The sequence below is a fragment of the Erinaceus europaeus genome, chromosome 12 (assembly GCF_950295315.1).
Source record: "Erinaceus europaeus chromosome 12, mEriEur2.1, whole genome shotgun sequence".
In the NCBI taxonomy this organism is placed as follows: Eukaryota; Metazoa; Chordata; class Mammalia; order Eulipotyphla; family Erinaceidae; genus Erinaceus; species Erinaceus europaeus.
In genome coordinates this window covers 14983976-15007977 of record NC_080173.1, presented here as the reverse complement: position 1 = coordinate 15007977, position 24002 = coordinate 14983976, and the positions used below count along the sequence as shown (strand labels likewise).

The 24002-nt window shown below is 51.5% G+C and overlaps 1 protein-coding gene across 1 annotated transcript; it reads left to right on the top strand.

Annotated features, from left to right (window-relative positions):
- Nucleotides 1-12178: 12178 nt before the first annotated feature.
- Nucleotides 12179-15276, top strand: SOCS3 (suppressor of cytokine signaling 3). The gene is made up of 2 exons (XM_060202849.1): nt 12179-12321; nt 12907-15276. Exon 2 carries the CDS (start codon nt 12998-13000, stop codon nt 13673-13675), a length of 678 nt encoding a protein of 225 aa, XP_060058832.1. The 5' UTR covers nt 12179-12321; nt 12907-12997; the 3' UTR covers nt 13676-15276.
- The last annotated feature ends 8726 nt before the right edge of the window (nt 15277-24002 follow it).

Sequence of the window (24002 nt, the reverse complement as noted above, 5' to 3'; positions counted from 1 at the left end):
TCCAGGAGCAGTGGATTCATAGTGCAGGCACCGAGCCCCAGTAATAACCCTGGAGGCCAAAAAAAAAAGAAGAAGAAGAAGAAGAAGAAGAAGAAGGAAGAAAAAATGGCCTCCAGGAGTGGTGGACTGGTAGTGCTAGGACCAATTCTCAGTGATAACCCTGGTGACAGAGAAGAAAAAAATGGGGGGTGGGGGAGAGGAGAAAGAGAGGAGGGAGAGAGAGAAGGAAGGAAAACATGCCATGACTCCCATGAGTGGTGAATTTCAGTGCCAGCACTGAGCCCCAGTGATAACCCTGGTGACAATTTTATATATATATTTCCCCTGAGAGCGCTGCTCAGCTCTAGCTTATAGTAGAGTGCAGGATTGAACCTAGGACCTCAGAGCCTCAGGTATGAGAGTCTTTTGTTTGTAAAGCACATCTTGGGAGTCAGTAGCACAGCAGGTTAAGAGCAGGTGGCTCAAAGCGCAAGGACCCCGGTTTGAGCCCTGGCTCCCCACCTGCAGGGGAAGCAGATCTGCAGATGTCTATCTTTCTCTCCCCCTCTCTGTCTTTCCCCATCTCTCTCGATTTCTTTCTGTCTTATCCAACAATGATGACAACAACAACAATAACTACAACAATAAAAAACAAGGGCAACAAAAGGGAATTAATAAATAAAAGCACATCTTATGTAGCAAAAGTCATGACTCAGCTCCTACTGGTAGTCTGGGGTCTGATATTCTTGTCTTCAGCTCAGGGCCACCATGGGTTGAATGTGGAAGCTGGGAGCTGAGAGTTTGAGTGAGGGCAGCAGAAGTGAGCAGGGTCAGGGTACTGACTGGCAGCAGTGCTGTGCAGGGCTGCGCCTTCTTCACACTGCTTACACTCTTCACACCTGCAAGCTGAAACTTTGGACAGGTCAGGGAGTCTGTCCTGACCTCAGCTTCTCTTATATCTGCCTAGTGTCATTTCCTCAGAGAAACCCCTTGAGTGCACCTCCCCCCAAGCATTAGATCTCTTCATAATATGCTCCCACAACCCCCTTCAGACTTCTCTTTCATTGGATTTGCTGCAACCAAAATTAATCCATCATAGCATTAATTAGGGGAGAATATAATCTTTCCAGAAAGATTGTTCTGGCTGATTGGTTAGTTCCAGGCATACAGCTCCAACTCTGACACAGGTTGGTATGTGTTAGCATCTGACACTTGATAAATCTGATATACACAGGTAGGTATGTGTTAGTATCGGACACTTGATAAATTTCTCTCTACACCCTATTGTCACCTGCTCTGTTCCAACTTTCTGGTTTCTACTTATTAAACATTTTATCCTGCCTCATAACTTACTGCCTTTCAGTGACCAAGTTGCAGGTGCTACTATGATTCCATTCTGAATTCCATGGGTGGAGGATCTCACCAAGGTGCCCCAGAACTTCACCTCTCCAGAGCCCTACCCCACTGGGGAAAGACAGAAACAGGCTGGGGGTATGGATCAACCTGCCAATGCCCATGTTCAGCAGAGAAGTAACTACAGAAGCCAGAACTCCTACCTTCTGCATCCCAAAAAGAATCATGGTCCACACTTTCAGAGGGGTGAAATATTAGGTGAAGGTGACCAGAGAGCTCTGAATTCCAATTCCACCAGGACCCAGAGAGAGAAGAGGGGAAAAAGGAAAGACAATTAGAACTAGTAACAGGTGTAGGTGTGAATTAAAAAGAAAGGAAGGCAGGATCATAGGAAAAACTGGGGGGAAAAATAGATACAGTTATAGAAATAATAGTCAACTCATATCTGTGATCTTGGGAAAACCGCTGCAGTTTCCAATGGAGGGAATGCGAACACAGAATTCTGGTGGTGGGAATGGTGTGGAATTGTACACCTGTTATTTTGTAAATCATTACTAATAAAAAAAAATTCTCCCTTGATGTTGTAAGTAAATGAGTGGATAGCAAATGGTTTTGTAAAAACCATCTTGCAGGAGCAAGAAGTGAATCAGATAGGATCACCTAGCCCAGGATTCATTTGTGAAATCCTGGAAAAGAGTCCGTTCAGTGTTCTGGGAGGTGGAGCAGTAAATAAAGCATTGAACTCTCAAACATGAGGTCCTGAGTTCAATCCCCCATAGCACATGTACCAGAGTGATGTTTGGTTCTTTCTGTCCTCTTATCTTTTTCATAAATAAATAAATAAATAAAACCTTATATAAAAAAGAGTCAGTTCACATGTCATATCTGAGGGTAAGAAATTCTGAGCATGTGACCCAGGAAGTAAAGCAGCAGACAGCCAAGAGGTCCTCAGTTCCACCCCCAGCATTACATGTGCCAGAGTGATACTTTGGTTTTCTTGATCTCTTCCCCCTTCTTGCTCATAAATAAAGAAATAAATCTTGGGGTGGTGGTAGATAGCATAATAGTTATGCAAAGAGACTCTCACGCCTGAGGCTCCAAGTCCCAGGTTCAATCCCCCACAGCACCATAAACTAGAGCTGAGCAGTGCTCTGATAAACAAAATAAATAAGAGAGAGAGAGAGAGAGAGAGAGGAAGAAAGAAAGAAAGGAAGAAAGGGAGAGATGGTGGGGTCCGGGAGGTAGCGCAGTGGATAAAGCACTGGATTCTCAACCATGAGGTCCCGAGTTCGATTCCCGGGCAGCACATTTACCAGAGTGATGGCTGGTTCTTTCTCTCCTCCTATCTTTCTCATGAATAAATAAATAAATAAATAAATAAGGCTTTTTAAAAAAAGGAAGGAAGAAAGAAAGAAAGAGAAAGAAAGAAAGAAAGAAAGAAAGAAAGAAAGAAAGAAAGAAAGAAAGAGGGAGAGAGTCAGGCGGTAGCACAGTGGGTTAAGCGCAGGTGGCGCGCAGCACAAGGACGGGCATAAGGATCTTGGTTCAAGCCCCCGGCTCCCCACCTGCAGGGGAGTCGCTTCACAAGCGGTGAAGCAGATCTGCAGGTGTCTGTCTTTCTCTCCCCCTCTCTGTCTTCCCCTCCTCTCTCCATTTCTCTCTGTCCTATCCAACAACAATGACATCAATAACAGTAATAATAACTACAACAATAAAAAACAACAAGGGCAACAAATGGGAATAAGTAAATACATAAATATTTTTAAAAGGATATTAATCCTATAAAAAAGAGAAATCTTAGGGCCAGGTGGTGGCGCACCTGGCTGAGTGCACATGTTACAGTGCTCAGGGACTTGGGTTCGAGCCCCTGTTCTCCACCTGCAGGGGGGGAAGATTTGCAAGCCATAAAGCAGTGTTGCAGGAGTCTCTGTCTCTCTCCCTCTCTATCTCCCCCTTCCCTCTTGATTCCTCTCTCTATGTCTCCAGTAATGAATACTTTTAAAAATAAATAGAGGGAGTCGGGCTGTAGTGCAGCGGGTTAAGCGCAGGTGGCGCAAAGCACAAGGACCGGCATAAGGATCCCGGTTCGAACCCCGGCTCCCCACCTGCAGGGGAGTCGCTTCACAGGCGGTGACGCAGGTCTGCAGGTGTCTGTCTTTCTCTCCCCCTCTCTGTCTTCCCCTCCTCTCTCCATTTCTCTCTGTCCTATCCAACAACGACAACAACAATAATAACTACAACAATAAAACAACAAGGGCAACAAAAGGGAATAAATAAATTAAAATAAAAAATTAAAAAATTAAAAATTAAAAAATAAATAGAAAGGATCTCATTTCTGCCCACCTTCCACTCTTTTTTTTTTAAATGTATTTATTTTATCATTTTATTGGGAAGGGGTAATGGTGTATTCTGTTGTTGACACAACGGATGCCATTTCTTTTCTTTTTTCGCTCCAGGGTTATCAATGGGGCTTGGTGCCTGCAGTGGCTGCACTACAAATCCACCACTCCTGGAGGCCATTTTTCCCTCTTGTTGCCCTTGTTTATTGTTGTTGTTACTGATGTCATTGTTGTTGGATAGGACAGAGAGAAGTGGTGAGAGATGGGGAAGACAGAGTGGGAGAGAAAGATAGATACCTGCAGACCTGCTTCACCACTTGAGAAGTGACCCCCCCCTCTCCACAGGTGGAGAGCTGGGGGCTCGAACAAGGATCCTTACAAGGTCCTTGCGCTTTGCACCATGTGCATTTAACCCTGCACTACAGCCCAGCCCCTCAGATTCAATTCCTCATCTCCCCATGATAGGCGTCTGTATAACACTCTCACCCCCAACATAGGTTCTTTTCCATAATCCTGGGCCAAGACTTCAATGCCTCCCACCCCACCCTTCAGCCCCTCCCACCCCTCCTTCCCCAGAGTCCTTTGCTTTGATGCAATATTCCAACCTCCCACTCCTGCTAATCCACTTCTCTGTCTGGCAGCTGGTTCCTGACCTTGGGAGACAGAGAGAAGGTATGTCATTTCTCCCTTTGAATTTGTCCAAGAATCTGAGCACAGCAAAAGTGTGTGTAATATGAGCTTCAGGATGTGGGGGGGACCAGGAGCCTTCCCTAGAGGGGCATGCACCAGAATTGGGGATTAGCAATGGTTGAGGGGGGCCTTGCTGGGGGTCACACCTGACCTAAGATCCCTGCAATAGCTCTCCAAGGGCACCTGGGCTCCAGGGTGTGCCTTCCAGGAGCCTGGCTCTCTCCTCACCCCTTAGCCCTCCTCCACAGACACTTCGGCTCCAGGCGCCTGGCCAGGCCTCATTTGCCTTACAGCCCAGATGGTTCAGCAGCCCAGCTTCCCAGAACTGCCCCCCTACCCTGGGGTCTGTTTCCCGTGCGGATGCACACAGGCTTGGGCACAGCAGCTGCTTTGGGCCAAAGAGAGGCTATTCCTGTCCTTAGAACAACAGGGCCTGATGGTTTGGGGTCAGGACAGACAGTTGACTGGAAGCTAATTCGCCTCATTCCCTACCCCTCCCTACACTCTCAACTTGGAACAGCTGTGAATTCCTCTTAGAGACGGTGAGAACCCGCCCCCAGTGCCCCCTGTACTACACAAAGTCGATATTCTCTGCATTCCATAGTGTCAACCCTAGCCCGCCCACCCCATAACCCCCTTTGTGGGTGGAGGAATGGGTGCCCAGGCTGGGGGCCGGCTACTCAGGTCCAGCCTCACCCCCAGAGGGAAAGAGAAATCTGAGATGGCTGGGTGGGTTGATGAAGTGTTTTTTTGTTTTGTTTTATTTTGTTTTTTTCCCCTCCCCTCTGCGCTTTTTCTGGGAAATACCAGAGGCCAGCAGGGCCTGGAATGTCAGGCTTGAAAGAACTCCTCCACAACGCACAGACATCCGAGCCGCAAACCTTTTCATTAGCTGGCCGCCCCTCCGGGCAGGAACAAAGCCCGCGTGCTGGAATGCCGCTTCCCAGCTTCCCGGCCGCAGGCTATTGTCCCGGCCTCCCCACCCGCCTCTCTGGAGAGTCTCTAGAGGGAAGAGATGCTCTGAGTCCACCTGGTGTGAGCCCTGCCCCTGCAGCCTCTGTCCCTGCACTCCAGAAGACCTTGGCCTTTAGCCTCCCAGCCACTTCTACTGTCAGTCCTGGGGTGGGGGCTTTAGCAGATGGGCCAAGATGTAGGCTACCACTCTGGGGGGAGGAGCTGTGCTTCGAAAGAGGTCAACTGAGAGCCAGGTGCCTCAATATCTTCAAGATGGTGGTGAGAAAGGGGAGGGGGAGGGTGACCCTAACTACAATACTGGACTCCTGAGGGAAAGAGGCAGTTCTCCCTCCCCACGACTGCACCCCCAGGCCCCTGGCACTCAAAGGAGCTCAATCATTGCGGAAGAAAGTTTTAGACCTGTGCGTGGACTCAGGCCTCTGAAAGGCACTTGGTTCTCTTGTTCAAATCACTAACAAAAGAAGAAGATACAAACTTCACCGGTGGTTTAAAAGCAACTTATTCAATAACACAGATGTTAGAGGGAAAGAAGGGAGCTAAAAGGAAGGACAAGAAAAAAAAAAAAAAGTAGGGCCAAAGGTGGAGAGGAGATAAAACTCTGGACACCCCCCAGGGTCTTTTAGATTTAAAGATTTATTTAGGGTTGGGGAGATAGTATATGGGTTAGGCAAAAGACTTTCCTGGTTGTATTTATTTATTTATTATTATTGAATAGATGAGAGCATGTAACAGAGAGAACTACAATATTACACTGGCACATTCAGTGCCAGGGATCGAATTTCGGACCTCATGCCTGCTAGCCCATGGCTGTTAGCACTTCATCACCTCCTGGGTTGCAACATTTTAGTTATTAGTTATTAGTTGATTGATTGATTTTTATCAGAGAGACTGGACCACTACTCAGTTCTGGCATACAGTGGTGTCAGAGACTGAACTTGGGACCTCAGAGCCTTGGGTATACTTCTTCTTCTAGAGTTTGCCCTTCTTCCGTAGCCAGTCAACAGCGTCAGGTTGAGCCTGATGTCTGCTTGTTGCTGGCTTTGAAAGTGACTGGGATCCATGTGGATTCAGTCGGCTAGGAAGGATCGTCAGTTTCCCCAATAAATGGGTACTCACGGGATGCACCACGAGAAGGTCGATCCAATGCATCCCTTGGGTATACTAATACTCTGTTTCACCACTCTAAGTTATTTCTCTGGTCTCCCTTCCAGTTTTTACCAGACCCTCCTTGCCCCTTGTTTGCGTCAAATGTGCTCAGACTGATGCTCATACACCATTGGTTCAGTTCAGGTGTTTTTTTTTGTTTGTTTTTTAGATATTATTATTGTTAATGAGACAGATAAGGAGAGAAAAGAGAACCAGACATCGTTGTGGTTTATGTAATGCTGGGGATCAAACTTAGAACCTTAGGCTTGAGAGTCCAATGCTTTATTCACTGCACCACCCTCTAGATAGCCCAGGTGATGCTAACTAGTCATCTTTTGCTGTTTGCAATAGGCTACAGTCTCTCAGGTGACTGTCACATCAGCTGGGCATCTGCCATCTTAGCTCCATTGGTGCTATGTGGTCCCTGCATCTGGGGCTTGTCCATTGTAACAGGAGCACTGGGCAGCTGGGAAGGCAGGAGGGTTTGGTGCTCAGCAACTCTGTACCCTGACATCTGTCTCTTGTCCCATGTGGAGATAGCTATGGAATAATGGCACCCTCTGGACAAAGGACAAGGAGATCATATGAGTAATGCGCAACCTTGAGTTCCCCAAGTCTGTCTATAGAGTCCCAAGACCACCCTCTTCACTTCCCACACACATGCCCCAGTGCTCAGTGCCTGTTTCCTATCTATGAAGTTTGGGAAAGAACTCATCATCTGTCACACAGCATGAGTAAGTGGAGCCCACAGGCAGCTGAAACCACTGTGGACTTCCCCTCCGCCTTGAATGCATTTCTCTATTATCTTTATGACCAAGCACCTTTGCCTGGAAATGGGATTCTCTGACTTCATAGAAATTTTGCCCAGGCAGAGATTAGGAAAAGGCAGGAATCTCCTAAATCCCTCAACTGAGACAATGGATGGGAAGAATGACCAAAAGTGGAGAATGTTCTGTCTCCTGGAGCCACTGATTGACAAGTTGGGAAGACCTTGAGGCGGGAGGCCCCTCCTAGAAAGGGTATGGACCTCTTTCTGGCCTGGAAGCATGTCCCAGGAAGTACGCTCCATGTTTTCCTGCCAAATTGGAGGTCTTGCTTCCTTTGTTGTTAGATTAGCTGGCTTCATTATCATCACCAAACCATGTGCAGCCTTGCACGCCCTCTTGCCCACCTATGGTCTCCTAACCCCAATAGGAAGTCAAAAACTGCTTCAGGAAGGGGGAAGGTCTATGGTGATGGAAAAGAGAAGTCAACACAATTCCTTAAAAATTCTCAGGGTGGGGGGGCGGTTCGGCTGTAGCACAAGGGGTTAAGCGCACATAGTGCAAGTACCGGCAGAAGGATCCCGGCTCAACCCCCTGGCTCTCCACAGGCGGTGAAGCAGGTCTGCAGGTGTCTATCTTTCTTCCCCTCTCTGTCTTCCCCTCTTCTCTCCATTTCTCTCTGTCCTATCCAACAACAATGACATCGATGACAGCAATAATAATAACCACAACAACGATAAAGCAACAAGGACAACAAAGAGGGGGAAAATGGCTGCCAGGAGCAGTAGATTTGTGGTGCAGGTACAGAGCCCAGCAATTAATCTGGCGGCAAAAAAAAAAAAAATTCTCGACACACCTGCAATGTACAGATTTCAAGCTATCAAAGAAAGAAAGAAAGAAAGAAAGAAAGAAAGAAAGAAAGAGCAAAAAAAACCCCACAAAAGTTCTTGATGGACAAATAAGGCAGAACACGTCGCTCAATGCAGAAAGAGTTGTCCTGGCAGTTTCAGCTGAATCTTTGCCAAAGCTTAAGATAAGGTAGAAATCAGCCAAACTGAAAGGCTGTTTCATCCAGAAGAAAGGAAATATGCAAAGACTCAAGCCTTAGGAAGATTTTAGAGATACAGGAATTGCATGTATCTGGAGCACGAGGTGCCCGTGGACAGCTGAGGTGCTGAGGTGGAACAGAGTTTCAGACATACACTCACTGAGATAACTGGATCATCCCAAAGGCAATAGAAAACCCCTGGAGGAAGTGGAAAGCCAAAGGGAAAGCTAATGGCTCCTTGAACTGTTTAAGTCAAGCAGCTTCTGGGAAGGCATTTGATATAAGATATATATATATATATATATATATATATATATATATATATATATATATATGTGTGTGTGTGTGTGTGTGTGTGTGTGTGTGTGTATGGCTATCACAAAAGTCATGACACATTTTTGCATAAAATAACATAGAAAAGGAGGGGGAATACTATTATGGTTATGCAAATAGATTCTCATACCTGAGGCTCTGAAGTCCCAGGTTTAATCCCCACCACCACCACCATAGGCCAGAGCTGAGCAGTGCTGTGTAAAAAAGAAGAAAAAGAAGAAACAAAAGGAGAGAGAAGTGGTCCAGTGTGGCACAGTGGCTAAGGCACTAGGTTCTCAAGCATGAGGTCCTGAGTTCATTCCCCAGCAGCACATGTACCAGAGTGATGTCTGGTTCTCTCTCTCCTCCTATCTTTCTCATTAATATAAATAAAATCTTTAAAAAAGAAAGAAAGAAATATGTCATGACTTTTCCAACAACCCAATAGCTCCCCAAAGCATGAAGTCACTCATGGTCATGCCCTAGTATTCCAAGGTATGGCAGGCAGCTCAGTTTCACCCCGTTTTCTCTCCCCTCCCCCCAAAGACTCCCCAAGGCTGTCACAATAAGAACTCCAGATGATTTCATCTATTGCAAGCCACTCTTTGGGTTTCTGTTTATTTATTCCTCACAACAATCAGAGAAGGTAAGTACTACTCTCAGCCCATTTTACAGAAAGGGAAGGCAAGGCATGGCTGAGGATATGTCACCCAACACCATATAACTGCTGGGGGCCCAGCCCACCTTCCCACCTTGTCTATCAGGGATAGCCTTTCTGGAGACCCTGTAAGGCCTGCCAAGCCTGCCCCTCCCCTCTGCTCTTCAAATTACCCCTCCACTCCTGAGTCTACTCTTGAGCTCCCAGCTGGCCACACACATGTTGCTGCTGGTCAAAAGAGAGCCTAGGTCTACTTGGCTACTGTGCTATTGGCATGAGAGAACTTAGCTGTATCCAAAGTTCAAGTCTCTCCAACCAGACTGGAATTTTCTGGGCAAAAAGACCATTTCTTCCTCTTCACCCTCCCCCTCCTCTGTGAGTCCATACCACCACAAAATGAGCTATCACTGTCTCATAGGGTGGTGATCACTGCCAACACTTTCTCCCAGCATTTATCACATGGTAGTCCAGGTCTCTTGCCATGGCTATCTTTCTGCAGGATTCACCCAGCATTTCTGTTTTTCTCTGCCCTCTGCCCCATGCCTGGCAAAAGCAGGCAGTTAATGAGGGCTTGCAGAGTGGATGAATGAAGCTGACTTGTGTTAGAGCGTTATAATTTACAAAGCACTTTCTCATCCATTAACTTGAGGGCTAGTCCTTGGGAATCTTCCTCATCTCCATGGGGCTCAGCACAGAAGTGTATGGTCATGGTGCATTCTCCTAATAATCAATGGAGGAGGGAAAGAATGACTGCTGATTCTAGAGAGAAGGAGAATCCATTTCATTAACCCACAAGCATCTTAAGGGCAAAGACCAGATTTTAGTCATCAGTATATTTCAAAGCTCAGCACAATGCCTGCTACCATCCAGCCTAGTATTTATGAAGCAGCCCAGTTTCCTCCTCTGCAGAAGTAATGAGATTTCCTTCTTTCTACTGCTTGTGTGTTTAAAAAAAAAAAAACACTTCCATTTTGGGGTCACGTTTTGACGTGTAGAGTTCTTTCTTATTTTTTTTCTTTGGGTTGGTGCTCTGATGGGAAAAGATTACAATTCCTGTTTTATAGACGATGAGAGCAAACCCAAGAGATGTCTCTCCCCCCTCCCCTAACAGGAAAAGTAGCTCAGTCCACCACAGCCCCTGCGTCCTGAAAAGTGATCGTCCAGCCACAGCCCCTGCTAGTTCTTCACTGCCTGTTCTGACACAAATTGCAAGCCGTGCCTTTCTTTCTGTTTGTTTATTTATTTATTTATTAAGATTTTATTTATTTATGAGAAATATAGGAGGAGAGAAAGAACCAGACATCATCACTCTGGTACATGTACTGCCAGAGATCGAACTCAGGATCTCATGCTTGAGAGTCCATTGCTTTATCCACTGCGCCACTTCCCGGACCACCGAACCGTGCCTTTCTTCATTATGCTGGCCCCTTGCCCACCCAGGCCATCCAAACTAATGCAGCGTGACCAAGGGGGGGGGAGCCACCTTTCGCTCCCATCAAGGGTTTTTCTCATGAATGGAATGGGGGGGCAGCCAGACCCCCCACACCCCAGTCAGACTCCCCACACCTCTGCAAAAGGTGAGGGGTATGCAGGGGCTGGGTCACCTGAAGTGGGCTGAACTGAAAACAGTTTTCTCGAAACCCAGCCCTGCTGGGCATTCACTGTCAGATCTACTTCCCGTCTGTGATGTGTATACTCCTCTTCCCAGCTCCTCCTGCTCACCCACTAAAGGTCGCTCGCCCAAACTCCAAGGACCGCATCCCTTAGGCCCCCAGGGGTTTCCATTCCAGAGCGCTGGTGCAGAGCAGCGAGGGCCGGGAGCGCCCTCTCGCGGACGCCAGGGAAGCGGGGTGGGGCCAATGCTCGTCCTCTGGCCGGCTCCGCTGCGTAGGAGCACCTGGCCCGACCCACACCGCTAGCAGGTCTGGACACCCAGATGTGCGAAAGCGGCCGTTTCTGTTTGGGTGGTGGGAGGCGGCCCTGCGTCAGCGGCGGCAGGGACCTGGCAGCGGGCCTGTGGGCTGAGCCCGGACAGCTGCCACGCGGGCGACTCCATCTCCATCCCCGGGACTCCGGCGGGCCCGCGGGCACATGCCCACAGGTAACTGTAGCGCCCCGGCCCCCAGCCCTGCGCTCCGCGGGTCAGCTTTCGGGTATCCCCGACTCCCTCTGGGCAGGCCCAGGCCCCCCACACACACACACCTCCCCCGGGACCACTCTCGAGACCTCGGGCAGACCCGGGTGGCGGCGAGGGGGTGTCCCCGCCAGATCCGAGAAGGAGGGAAAGGGAGCCTGGAGACTCTCCTGCTCGGCCTCCTGGAACTGCCTGCAGTCCGGGAGCGGCGCCCCCCGCCTCTGCCAGAAACCGGCCTTCTTAGAAGGGAGAGCCGGAGGGAGGGAAGGAGGGGGAAAGTGTGAATGAGAAGTTGGGGGCGGAGCGCTCCGGGGGGAGGGGCCGCTGCCAGGAACGCGCCGCCGGGGCTGGCCAGGTGCCAGCCTGCTGCCCGGGCGGCCTGGAGCTGCGCTTTGTCTCCGCGCGCCTCTGCCGGTCCCCGGGCCCGCTCGCGGCCCGCCCTCGGCCGCCGCGGCCCCTCCCTCGCCCTCTGCGCGCAGCCTTTCATGCAGCGAGTAGTGACTAAACATTACAAGAAAGGCCGGCGCTCAGTTCCTGGAATAGAGGGGGGCGGGGCGCGCGCCGCGTATATACCCGAGAGCTCGGCCTCCGCGGCTGCTCCGACTCGGACTCCCCGCGCCGCCGCCGCCCCCAGCGCCGCCACTCCGGCCCCGCACTCGCCCAGCGCGCCTGCCAGCCCGGCCCCGCTCCCGCCGCAGCCCTTGCCTCGCCCCCGCCCGGCCGACCCGGGGGCGCGCAGGGGGCAGGGCGGCCGCCCCGGCGAAGCTCCAGGGACGCGCGCACCGGGCTCCTTTGTGGACTGGCCCGCCTTCAACATCTGGGCGCCGCGCGGGCCACCTCTGGGCGCCGCGCCGCCGCGCCGCCGCGCCTTGGGGACCCTCGGAGGCGCAGCCCCGAGGCCGGAGACTTCAGTTTGGGACCAGGTAGGCAGAAGAGGCGCGCTTGGGCCCTCGGTCGTCCCGGGCGCTGTTCCCGACTCCCCCCCCCCGCCCCGCACACACACACACACACACACACCCGCCCCTTCCCGGGCCGTTCCCGGCAGGGAGTGGACGCGCAGAGGGGCAGAGAGGATGGAAGCCGGCGGTCCCAGGTTCCCGGAATGGCCCAGGCTGGGCCCGCGGGCCGCTCAGCTCATATTCCCTCCCTACCCCCTAAGCCTCGGCTTTCTCTCCTGGTCCCCGCCGCCCGGGCCACGGGACTGAACGGCACCCCGAGCGTCCCGGGGGCCCCTTCTCGCGCTCCCCACCCGACCACGCTCCCGGAGACCCAACTTCCGCGCCCGAGTTTCCCACTCGGCGCCTCCCAGTGCGCGGCCGGGAAGGAGCTGCGGGGGGCTCCCGTCTGGCGGGGTGCCACGGGCTGGGCGGGCTCCTGGAGGTGCCTGGGTGGGCTCAGGGGGCCCGGGCGAGAACCTTCTCCCGGGCAGAGGGGGCCCCCGAGCTCGGGGCGGGGGACACGCTGGAGGGTTCCGGGCACTCACGCGGAGCGCTGCTTCCTCCCCGCAGCCCCCCGGGATGCGGTAGCGGCCGCTGTGCGGAGGCCGCCGAGCAGCTGCAGCCGCCGCCGCCGCGCAGATCCACGCTGGCTCCGTGCGCCATGGTCACCCACAGCAAGTTTCCCGCCGCCGGGATGAGCCGCCCCCTAGACACCAGCCTGCGCCTCAAGACCTTCAGCTCCAAGAGTGAATACCAGCTGGTGGTGAACGCAGTGCGCAAGCTGCAGGACAGCGGCTTCTACTGGAGCGCCGTGACCGGGGGCGAGGCGAACCTGCTGCTCAGCGCTGAGCCCGCCGGCACCTTCCTCATCCGCGACAGCTCGGACCAGCGCCACTTCTTCACGCTCAGCGTCAAGACCCAGTCCGGGACCAAAAACCTGCGAATCCAGTGCGAGGGGGGCAGCTTCTCGCTGCAGAGCGACCCTCGGAGCACGCAGCCTGTGCCCCGCTTCGACTGTGTGCTCAAGCTGGTCCATCACTACATGCCGCCCCCTGGCGCCCCCTCCTATGCCTCGCCCCCTACCGAACCCTCCTCTGAGGTGCCCGAGCAACCGCCGGCCCAGCCGCCCCCAGGGAACCCCCCGAGGAGAGCCTATTACATCTACTCCGGGGGCGAGAAGATTCCTCTGGTTTTGAGCCGACCCCTCTCCTCCAACGTGGCCACCCTTCAGCATCTCTGTCGCAAGACCGTCAATGGCCACCTGGACTCCTATGAGAAAGTCACTCAGCTGCCTGGACCCATTCGGGAGTTTCTGGACCAGTATGATGCCCCGCTTTAAGATGCAAAAGGCAGGGGTCGAGGAGAGGGGCCTAGACCCCCTCTCCCCCTGCACCACAGAGCACAAGCACAAGAATCCAGCCTGAAGAGTCCTGGAGCTCTGGGTGAGGCAGGGGGTGGACAGGTGGCCCTGCCCCCTGCAGAACGGCCTCAAGGACCGGGAACATGTTGGAGGGTCTCGGGAGCACCGCGGGGCTAGCTCCCTGCCCTACTCCGGCCTCTGCTGGAGCCAGCTGGCCGGGTGGCCCACAGCTGAGACTGGTGGATTCTCTCCTCTCACCTCTTCCGCTCCCCCACTGCCTCCGCTGCAGGAATGTTGGACTTGTGAGGACTACCTGGGGATCTTCAAACTTTCCAATGGAACTTGTTTGCTTTTGGTTTAAAATGTATCTTTAAGCCAAAGCAGGGCCGGGAGCCTGGAGAAGGGCAGCTGAGAAGGGAGCACAGGAGGGACCCCTGGGCTGCAGGCTAGCAGAACAGAAGGTGGCCTCTTAGGTGAGGAGGGTGGCTTCTAGCTCTTCCTTCGGCTCTGGCAAGAAGGACAAGGGTGAACTGAAGGGGACCCTTTTGCTTCCCCTCCCTTGGAACAGCCACCAGAAACATGGGTCCCTGAGTCTGTCCCGTGCCTGGGTGCCCAGGACCCTTCCCCGTTTTAAGGGGGAGGAGACATTTTTTTTTTTTGGGGGGGGGTGATCAGGCTGGTCAGTTGCTCTTCTCTCCATCCACCTTTGACCTCTCAGTCCCTGGGGGTAAAGAAAGCTGAGTTGTCTTTGATCCCAGACAGAGAAGATAGGGGGTGATTCTACTTTGTGCCTCCTGAGTTTGGCGAGATTTGCCTTAAATGATCCTTGTCCTATGGACAGGGACTGGCACACAGAAGCCACACACTCAGCCAATCCCAGTAGTGGCCGAGGGATTCTGGGAGGGCCTAAGGCCAGCCACTCAGCACCGCAGAGGGGGGGGGGCGGAGACCTGCCACCTGGGTTCTGGCTGAGCATCAGCCTGGCTGTTAGCCACCAGTTAACAATGCCTCCCGGTGCCGGGCCCTGGGCCAGACCAGAGCCATCAGATCCCGTACCCCTCCAGACCCTGCACAGCAGCCCCTCACCTGGGCAGAGGAGTCAGGCATAGACAGTAAATCTTAAGAGGCCTCCCACCCTCACCCCCACCCCTGAGCTGCTTCTGCTCTTGGATAGCACTGATCAGTGAAAATTTACAGGAATGTAGCAGCAATGGAATTACCTGGAACTGTTCTTTTCTCGGGGGAGAAGTCAACAAAGATTTTTTTCCCCCCTCTATGTCAGGTATGGGACTGGATGAGGCAGTGGTGTGTTGGGGTAGTTTTTTTTTTTTTCTGTTATTTTTTGTTTTGTTTTGAATAATGTTTACAATCTGCCTCAATCACTCTGTCTTTTTATAAAGAGTCCACCTCCAGTCCTCACCTCCCCCCCTGCCCCTAGGCCTTCGAGGCTGTTAGGAGATGCTTGAAGAACTCAACAAAATACCAATTCAAGTCAAACTTTGCACATATTTATATTTATATTCAGAAGAGAAACATTTCAGTAATTTATAATAAAGAGCACTATTTTTTAATGAAAAAAACAGGACTGGTACTTCTTCTCTGCATCCCCCACCACCACCACACACACACACACACAGCTTTCTCTTTCATCCTTACCACCAGCACCCAACGAAAAGGAAGGGGCCCACGAGGGCTGCTGCCACTGCCCCGTGGCTGCCCTGGCGCTGGTTCTCCTCAGGTCTTCACGTCACTGCCTAACTTGGGCCACCACCAAGAAGGGGTAATTCCTGCCAGTGTGATTCAGATCTGACCAGAATATGCAAAGCAAGTTCGAAGGAAGCGCTTCAAAGGGCTTGCAGGGAGCCTGCTGCTCTGTGGTCAAAGCTTTTAGAGGCTCCAAGCTATTAGAGGCACACTGGCAGGGAGGTGTTCCGAGAACACCCAGCTTGCGGGGTCCTGCTGGTGACCCGTGACCTCCGCAGCCCAGTTCGTGGGAGGGGAGGGAGGAAGGTTTTCCACACAGGCCTGATAGACAGGTGGGGTGCTCCCCAGGGACACTGCTCCTCTCACACACCCTTGCAGCTCCCCAACTCCAAGAAGCCCCAATCTGAGTAGCCATCTATCTATTTTCTCCCCAAGGCCCCCAGCCATTATCCATTTTTAGTTTCTCCCAGCCCCTGACACTGAGGCTGCCTTTCAGCTCCTACCCTAAAGGATAGGTCCTAATCCTCTCTGTTCTCAGACGCCTGCCGCCTGCTGCGGAGCAACCCAGTAAGCGTGGACATGGACTGGTCACTTCTGATGCCTAACATGGTGCTCAGTAAATATTTGTCAGCTGAGGGGCAGCCTAGGAGGTTAAGCAACCCATCCCAAGGACATGCCACTTGGGAACGTGGGAAGGATTCTGGAATCCTGGAGTACCCAGCCTCCCAGTGGAAGCACTAATGGAAGTACATGCTCACGGTTGGCCCAGGCGGGTCCTCTCTGCAAATCCTAGAGGTTAACCCCCTCCCCAAACAAAACCCCCCACACACACACACCTAGTTGTTTAGGCACTGGAGTTGGCCTAAAAAGCAAAAGAGCTGGGAGTTGGGCGGTAACTCAGCGGGTTAAGCGCACGTAGCGCAAAGCGCAAGGATCAGTTCGAACCCCGGCTCCCCACCTGCAAAGGAGTCGCTTCACAGGCGGTGAAGCAGGTCTGCAGGTGTCTATCTTTCTCTCCCCCTCTCTGTCTTCCCCTCCTCTCTCCATTTCTCTCTGTCCTATCCAACAACAACAACATCAATAACAACAACAGTAATAACTACAACAATAAAACAACAAGGGCAACAAAAGGGAATAAATATTTTTAAAAATATTAAAAAAAAAAAAAAAAGCAAAAGAGCTGAGAGCTGCTGTGTCATTTTCCTCCACATCTCATGTTCTTCTCCATCCCCACCCCACCATAACTGCACAGAGAAGAGTTACCCCTCATACCTCCCAGGGTTGGGACTCAGGCCCCTCCTCCAATACTGAAACACATGCAGAGCCCTCTGCCTGCTCCTCTAGCATCCGATAAGCAGCTCTGGGAATCAATGTCCAAAAGGTAATCGAGAGAGTAAATAAACAAAGTCGTTTTTCTTTCCCAGTTCCTGGACTTTGGGAGAAAATAACCTAAAGTGTTTGTGGGGGGGGGGGAGGTTGAGTGGTAGCACAGCGGGTTAAGTGCATATGGCACAAAGAGCAAGGACTGGCATAAGGATCCTGGTTCGAGCCCCCAGCTCCCCACCTGGAGTGGAGTCGCTTCACAAGCAGTGAAGCAGGTCTGCAGGTGTCTTCTCTCCCCCTCTCTTGTCTTCCCCTCCTCTCTCCATTTCTCTCTGTCCTATCCAACAACAAACGACATCAACAGCAACAATAATAACCACAACAAGGGCAACAAAAGGGGGAAAAAATGGCCTCCAGGAGCAGTGGATTCATGGTGCAGGCACTGAGCCCCAGCAATAACCGTGGAGGCAAAAAATAATAATAAAATAAAATAAATAACCTAAAGTGACCAGGCCAGGCTCAATGAGACCACTGAGTGGAGAGGGCACATGGCACATGCTCAGGGGACAGTTGCCTCTGGAAATGCAGACCCAGGTAAGGTCATCTTTGCTGAGCACAAGGTCAGGAAGGGGACTCAGTGAGGCCTGGTGCCCAGATGCCTCCCAGAAGGATGGAGACCTGGGAAACCTTGGGTCAGTTAGGTTCTTTCCTGCCCTAGTGCCTGCAACCTGTCTTTGATGCAGAGAGCTCTGCATCTGCTGGGAGAGCCCTTTTAACCTCGAGGCCTGTAGCACCCCAAGTTCCCATCTACAGTCCAGAAGCAGCTGTTCCGTTAAGGAGTCCAGTGCTGATAGGGCCCTAGAAAGATAAAGTAAGGCCTTCTTAGCTGCCTGTAGGAAACACCACTTCTGGCCCCTGGAAGTGGGACAGGGAGGCCAGGAGACCCCTCACTCCCCACTCCTGTTCACCCAATCCCTTTTTTTCTTTATTGGGGGATTAATGCTTTACATTCGACATTACATGCATAACATTTCTCAGTTTTCCATATAACAATCTGTCATCCCTTTTCAGGACCTGTATTCTCCCCCAAACCCACCCCCCCACCCCAGAGTCTTTGACTTTGGTGCAATACACTAACTCCAGTCCAGGTTCTGCTGAGTGTTTTCTTTTCTGATCTTGCTTTTTCAAATTCTGCCTGTGCACCCCACTCCCTTATAACATTTGTCCCTACATTTCCATTGATTGGACTAACTCTCTGGTTTTGTGGAAAGGGCACAAAGAGACCTGGAGAAGGTATGCAACTTGCTCAAGTTTTTAAGCAAGCTAGAAGCAGTGCAGCAAGACTGGCTCTCTAGCAGGTCTTCATCCCTTCTCTCCTATCCTCCCTCACTCCACTCCATTTTTTCCCCCTTGATCCTTTTGGGGGCAGATGCCCTTTTAAGGGCTTAGTGGGGGACCCTCTGTTCTACCTTCCAAGGCAGTGATATTTCTGGCTCCAAGACTTGCTAAGAAAAGAAAAAAAAAAAAGACTAAAGACCTGCTGCAAAGTTTAGGGGTTATTCCCTGAGGCTTGAAAGCAGACAGGGTGCCTCTGGGGATAGCACATCTGGGAACCCTCTCCCAGGCCCTGCGTCTCATTACCCTGCTTCCAGAGGACTAAGAATCCACCCCTTATAGGCCCTAGCTGTTCTCCGGTGGTGCTGTTTTTGGGTCGGGTCCTGATGAGTTACAGCCAGGGGTGGGAAATCCAAGGCCTGCTCTGGGGGAGGGAGGGAAGGAGGCCTAAGCAGGGGAGCTGGTGCTGGAAAATGAGCTGTAAGGGCTGCCTTAGTCTGAGGAATGAGTAAAGATGCTTGCAAAGGGGCACCTCTGGGCTACCAGGCAGATACGAACGTGGGGAGAGATGTGTTACAGAAGGGATCTGAACAGAGACACAAATCTGGGTGTTGGAGGACAACCCGCACCCGGATGGTCCGAGAAGATCCAGGAGCCCCGGACCCTGCTGCAGAACCCCGGCCACGGCCACGGATGCACCTTCCCAGGCCCGTCTCTTTCTTTCCCGTCCGGGCGATCAGGTCCCTCCGAGGCCTCCCGCTGCCAGAAAAGTCACTTCCCGGACAACACTGGAGCCCAGGAGGAGCTATGCGAAGAATGTCCTCTACGAGCCCCGGGCGTTGCGTGTTGGGGGTAGGGGTGGGGGGTGGCACCTCTGGAGCCTCCGCCCCGCCCATCGCGCACGCCGCCCCGGGGCGCAGCCCCGCCCCGCCGCCCGCCAAGCGGGTCGCCATGACAACGGGATGACAAGCGTAGAGTGCTGTTTATTCTCAACTGAGTGCCAGGAAATTCGGCCGGGAGGCTGCCAGGCGCACCTCCCTAGGGTGGGGGTGGGGGTGGGGGTGGGCGTGGAGGGGGCGGAGGGGGAAGAGAGAGGGTGGACTAGCCCGTGTGTGTGTGTGTGTGTGTGTGTGTGTGTGTGTGTGTGTGTGTGTGTGTGTGTGTGTGTGTGTGTGTGTGTGTGTGTGTGTGTGTGTGTGTGTGTGTGTGTGTGTGTGTGTGTGTGCGCGCGCGCGCGCGCGCGCGTGCGTGCGCAGGGGATTGAACCTGGGACTTTGGAGCCTCAGGCATGAGTCTGTTTGCATAACTATCATGCTATCTACCCCTGCTCCAAACCCCAGACTCTTTCCAGGCCATGAATGAATCAAGTTTTCTTGTCCCAGGAGGAGAGATATTATCCCCATCCCTCAACTCTGTGACCGCCACACACATACACACACACACACACACACACACATCCTCTCTCTCTCACTTGTCCTTGAAATCCCATGACATCCTGCCTCCCTCATTCATTCATCTGTGGAACACACCCTGATGTGTGATGGTGTGTATCAGGCAAGACCAGACCCTGCCAGTCTTGCTCTCCAAGACTGCATGTGAGACCCAAAGTTGACTAGCAAATGTGTAGATGAAAGACACACACACACACACACACACACACTACTTTGTGTACCCCAAAGCCTCAAGCCATATTTTCCTTATACTGGGGATCCTGTCCCCTCCCTGTAGGAGGGTGATCAGCCTGTCCCAGTTGCTCAGTATTGGCAAGGCTTTGCTCTGAAAAACCAGAGGACCAAGGTAACTGTCAGTGTGACCCCTGGGCTAGATGCATCCATTTCAGGGATGGAGATTTCAGAGATGGAGAGACTGAGGCCTGACCAGTCACTGCAGAGAGAGAGAGAGAGAGAGAGAGAGAGCAGTGGAGGCCCTACCTTAGGGCTTTCAGCTATACTGTTCACTGTGCAGAACCCCCTGCCCCCCAGCCCCCATTACTGGCCTCCCAAATGGATGGATTTGCTAGTTCCTGGATTCCACCCCTAACTCTTCTGAATCAGAGCCCAGCAGATAGTCCGGGAATCTGAATAATCAATATCTTCCTGGGTGACTCTGGGACCACTTGCTGAAGCCATGGGGGAGACAAGCCTGGGTAAGAGCCTCCTCTCATCTAGGACGGTGCATTTCCTCCTTGAACCTTGACTAAGCCAGAGCTGGGAAGTCAGCTGGGAGGGGAGGCCTGCTCACCGCCCACCTGGCCTGCACTGCGGCAAGTGTGGACAAGCACAGCCCTTCCCTCTCTTGGGTTCCAGCCCCAGGCCCAGGCCAGGGCTGAGGACAGCTGGGAGGACAGAGCTGCTTCCCTGCAGCGCTGAGCCCTCCCAGCTGTGCTGTGCTGGGAATAGGCCAAGCCTTTGTGAGATTCTTGGGTGAGCCTGACCCACTGTCATGAGGACCGCCTGTGGAAGCTGGCGCTGGGAGAGGGTGGGGGGCTGTTCCCAGAAATGGGGAGAACTCTGGACTTCCCACTCCTGGGCGCTCCGTATTGCAGCACTGCTTTAAGCAACAGCAGAGGCCTGGAAGGCCAGAAATGCAGAGAATCAGAGGCCCTGGTTGGCTGCTGAGAGGAAGCCAGGGCTCTGGACTCTCAAAACTGCAGCTCACTCTATGGTACTCTCACTGCTACTGTTCCCAGTATGGACCTGATCCAGCCCTCTGAAGAAACCAAGAGCCCAGGTTTGAATACCCAAACAGGGGCTGCAGAAATAGCATAGTGGCTGGTGATGCAAAAAGACTTTCTTGCCCGTGACTCTGAAGTCCTAATTTCAATCCCCAGTACCATCACAAGCCAGAGCTGTGTAGTGCTCTGGATAAAAAAGCAAAGCAGAGCAAAACTAAACAAACAACAACAAAAACAAGATGCAATTTCCTTATTTACAATATACAGGGAAAGGTGTTTCCTCTCCCCCTTCCTCTCCTCCAAATCTCAAATCTCTTTCTCTTTCAGAAGATGATATTTAGTATCTACAATTGATAGGGTACTGAGGGGACAGACACATCTTGCTTTATTAGTTTTGCCTTATCAGGTTTTGCAGATAGGTTATTATTAGTTATTATCATTATTATTATTTACAAATTGAAGCTTTGTGAACATCCTGTGTTGAACAAGTCTACTGGTGCCACCTCTCCCACAGTGTGTGCTCACTTTGTGTTTCTGGGTCACGTTTCATTGAGGACTATTCACTGTTTTCACACATGATGCTGTTCACACTTGATAACCACAGTTCAGGTAAATGTAACTGGTATGTGTGCTAGGAAACCAAAAATCCCTGTGACTCATTTTATTGCAGCATCTGCAAACCTACAATCTCTCTATACTGGACTATGTAGACACAGAGAATAATACCCAGAAGCATGGGGTCAGGCACACCAGGTTATATGCACATATTACAGTGCACAAGGACACAGGTTCAAGCCCCTGGTCCCCACCTACAGGGGGAAAGCTTTGTGAGTGCTGCAGGTGTCTCCTCTGTCTCTCTCCCTCTCTATCTCCCCCCACCACTCCCCTCTCAGTTTCTCTCTGTCTCTACCCAATAAAAAAAAACGTAAGTGAAAGGGGCTGGGTTTTGGTGCACCTGGTTGAGCACACACATTACAATGCTCAAGGACCGGGGTTCGAGCCACTAGTCCCTACCTGCAGGGGGAAAGCTTTGCAAGTGAAGTGGCGAAGCAGTGTTGCAAGTGTCTGTCTGTCTCCCTCTCTATCTTCCCCTTCCCTCTCAATTTCTGGCTGTCTCTATCAAATAAATAAAGATAATAGAAAATTTTAAAATGATAATAATAAAACCCCAGAAGCGCCATGACCTCTATACTCTAGAACAGCTGTGGGGATGCCAGACCCAGGCAGTCTTGTGGCAGGGCTAGGACCTCAGAGTACCTGGGCATAAACAATCACATTCAGTTGGTGCCCACAGGGGCAAGTCCTGCTCTGGTTCTGTGCCCCATGCTGGAGTCAATGCCAAGCAGAGAACATTTGGACTTCAAGAAGCTTACAGTCTGAAACAGGAACCGGCTGTGAAAACCAAGAAGTCTCCTTAAAAGGAATGGGTGTAAAAATAAAATCACAGACAGGGCACAGCTGGGGGTGCCCTGGAGGAAATGACCTCCCTTGGTGGCTTCCCAGAAGAGGTGACTAGGAGTAGCTACTATGAAACAGCAGGTGTTCCTTCTGCAGGCAGGCGGGAGGGAAGCAGCCAGCAGTCTGAAGACCAGAAGCAGGGGCCCAGCCTGGAAAAGGCATAATGCTTTGGGGGAACTTTTGAGAGGCTTGCCATGTCCCCATTAAGCACATCCATATGAGACTCATCTTCTAAAAATACTGGGTTTCCGTCACAGAGACACACAGCTTCCCCTTGGCTCATTCCTCTAAGGCTGGCTCTCATATCCCCAGCACCTTCTAACTGCTTATCTTCCTTACTTCTGCTTCCTCTCCCACACTGGAAACTGCTTCCTCCAAGGGGGACGGGGGTCTCTTTACCTGTCTGCTATGCATTTCACACTCGCTTGTGTGCCTGAACCCAATCCACTCATCCCTTCCCTCTGATTTAGAAATCAGCCTCTCTTTTGAGGCTCTTGCATCTTCCCAGAAGCCCTCCTGGACTGCCATGCCCTAGAGAGCTCCCTTTCCTCAGAAAGCTCCCTAGAAATATAGTCTCTCAGGGAGTGAGGCGGTAGCATAGTGGGTTAAGTGCACATGGCGCAAAGCGCAAGGACTGGCATAAGGATCCCAGTTCAAGCCCCCAACTCCCCACCTGCAGGGGAGTCACTCTACCAGGCAGTGAAGCAGGTCTGCAGGTGTCTATCTTTCTCTCCCCCTCTCTGTCTTCCCCTCCTCTCTTTATTTCTCTCTGTCCTATCCAACAACAACAACAATAACTACAACAATAAAACAACAAAGTAAACAAAAGGGAATAAATAAATATTTTTTTAAATTATATATATATATATATATATATATATATATATATATATATATATATATATATATATATATATATAAAAGAAGGGAGTCGGGTGGTAACGCAGCAGGTTAAGTACACACGGCACCAAGCACAAGGACCAGTGTAAGGATCCCGGTTCGAGTCCCTGGCTCCCCACCTGTAGGGAGTCGCTTCAAAGGCGGTGAAGCAGGTCTGCAGGTGTCTGTCTTTCTCTCCCTCTCTGTCTTCCCCTCCTCTCTCCATTTCTCTCTGTCCTTCCTCTCCAACAACGATGACATCAATAACAACAATAATAACTACAACAATAATTTTTTTAAAAAGGGCAACAAAAGGAAATAAATAAATTTTTTAAAAAAGAAGAAGAACTATAGTCTCTCTGGGGCATTAGTCACTTGGCCATAAGGTCTCCGAATTTCTTCCAAACTGAACTTTGAGCTCTTCAAAGGAAGAAATCCCCTCTTACTCTCTCCTCCCGTGAGTATTCTCAGACTATCTCCTCTATCTTTATCTCTCTATCTCCTCTTTAGCACTTTCCTGTTCTTTATGGTCTTCCCCAAACGCAGGGGAGTGATGGCAGCCAGAAGAGGACCATGCAGTCTGGCAAGCATCACCCCCACAGCGTGACACAGCGTGAGAGGAGCAGGGGTCATCTGCAGTCCAGGCAAAGTGCATTCTGACGGGAAGCAGGTTGGCTGTGGTGGGCAGACTGAGCCAGTTTTCTGGAAGAAGGTTGAAACTACAAAGAAGGGTGTGCTGAGACTTGAACGGGTTGAGCCCAAATGCAGATCTAAGAGAAAGCTGGCTACGAGAAGATGCCGGCAGTGTTGTGAGCTGGGAGGGGAGAAGAAGAGAAAGGCCCAGGGGATCCAGTTCTGACTTCATCTTTTGTTTGTTCTAGAGACAATACAATAGGTTATGTTTGAAAAAAAAAAAAAAAGGGAGGGGTTTCC

Coding starts and splice junctions, on each gene's coding strand:
- SOCS3 (XM_060202849.1), top strand. CDS start 12,998: ATGGTCACCCACAGCAAGTTTCCCGCCGCCGGGATGAGCCGCCCCCTA.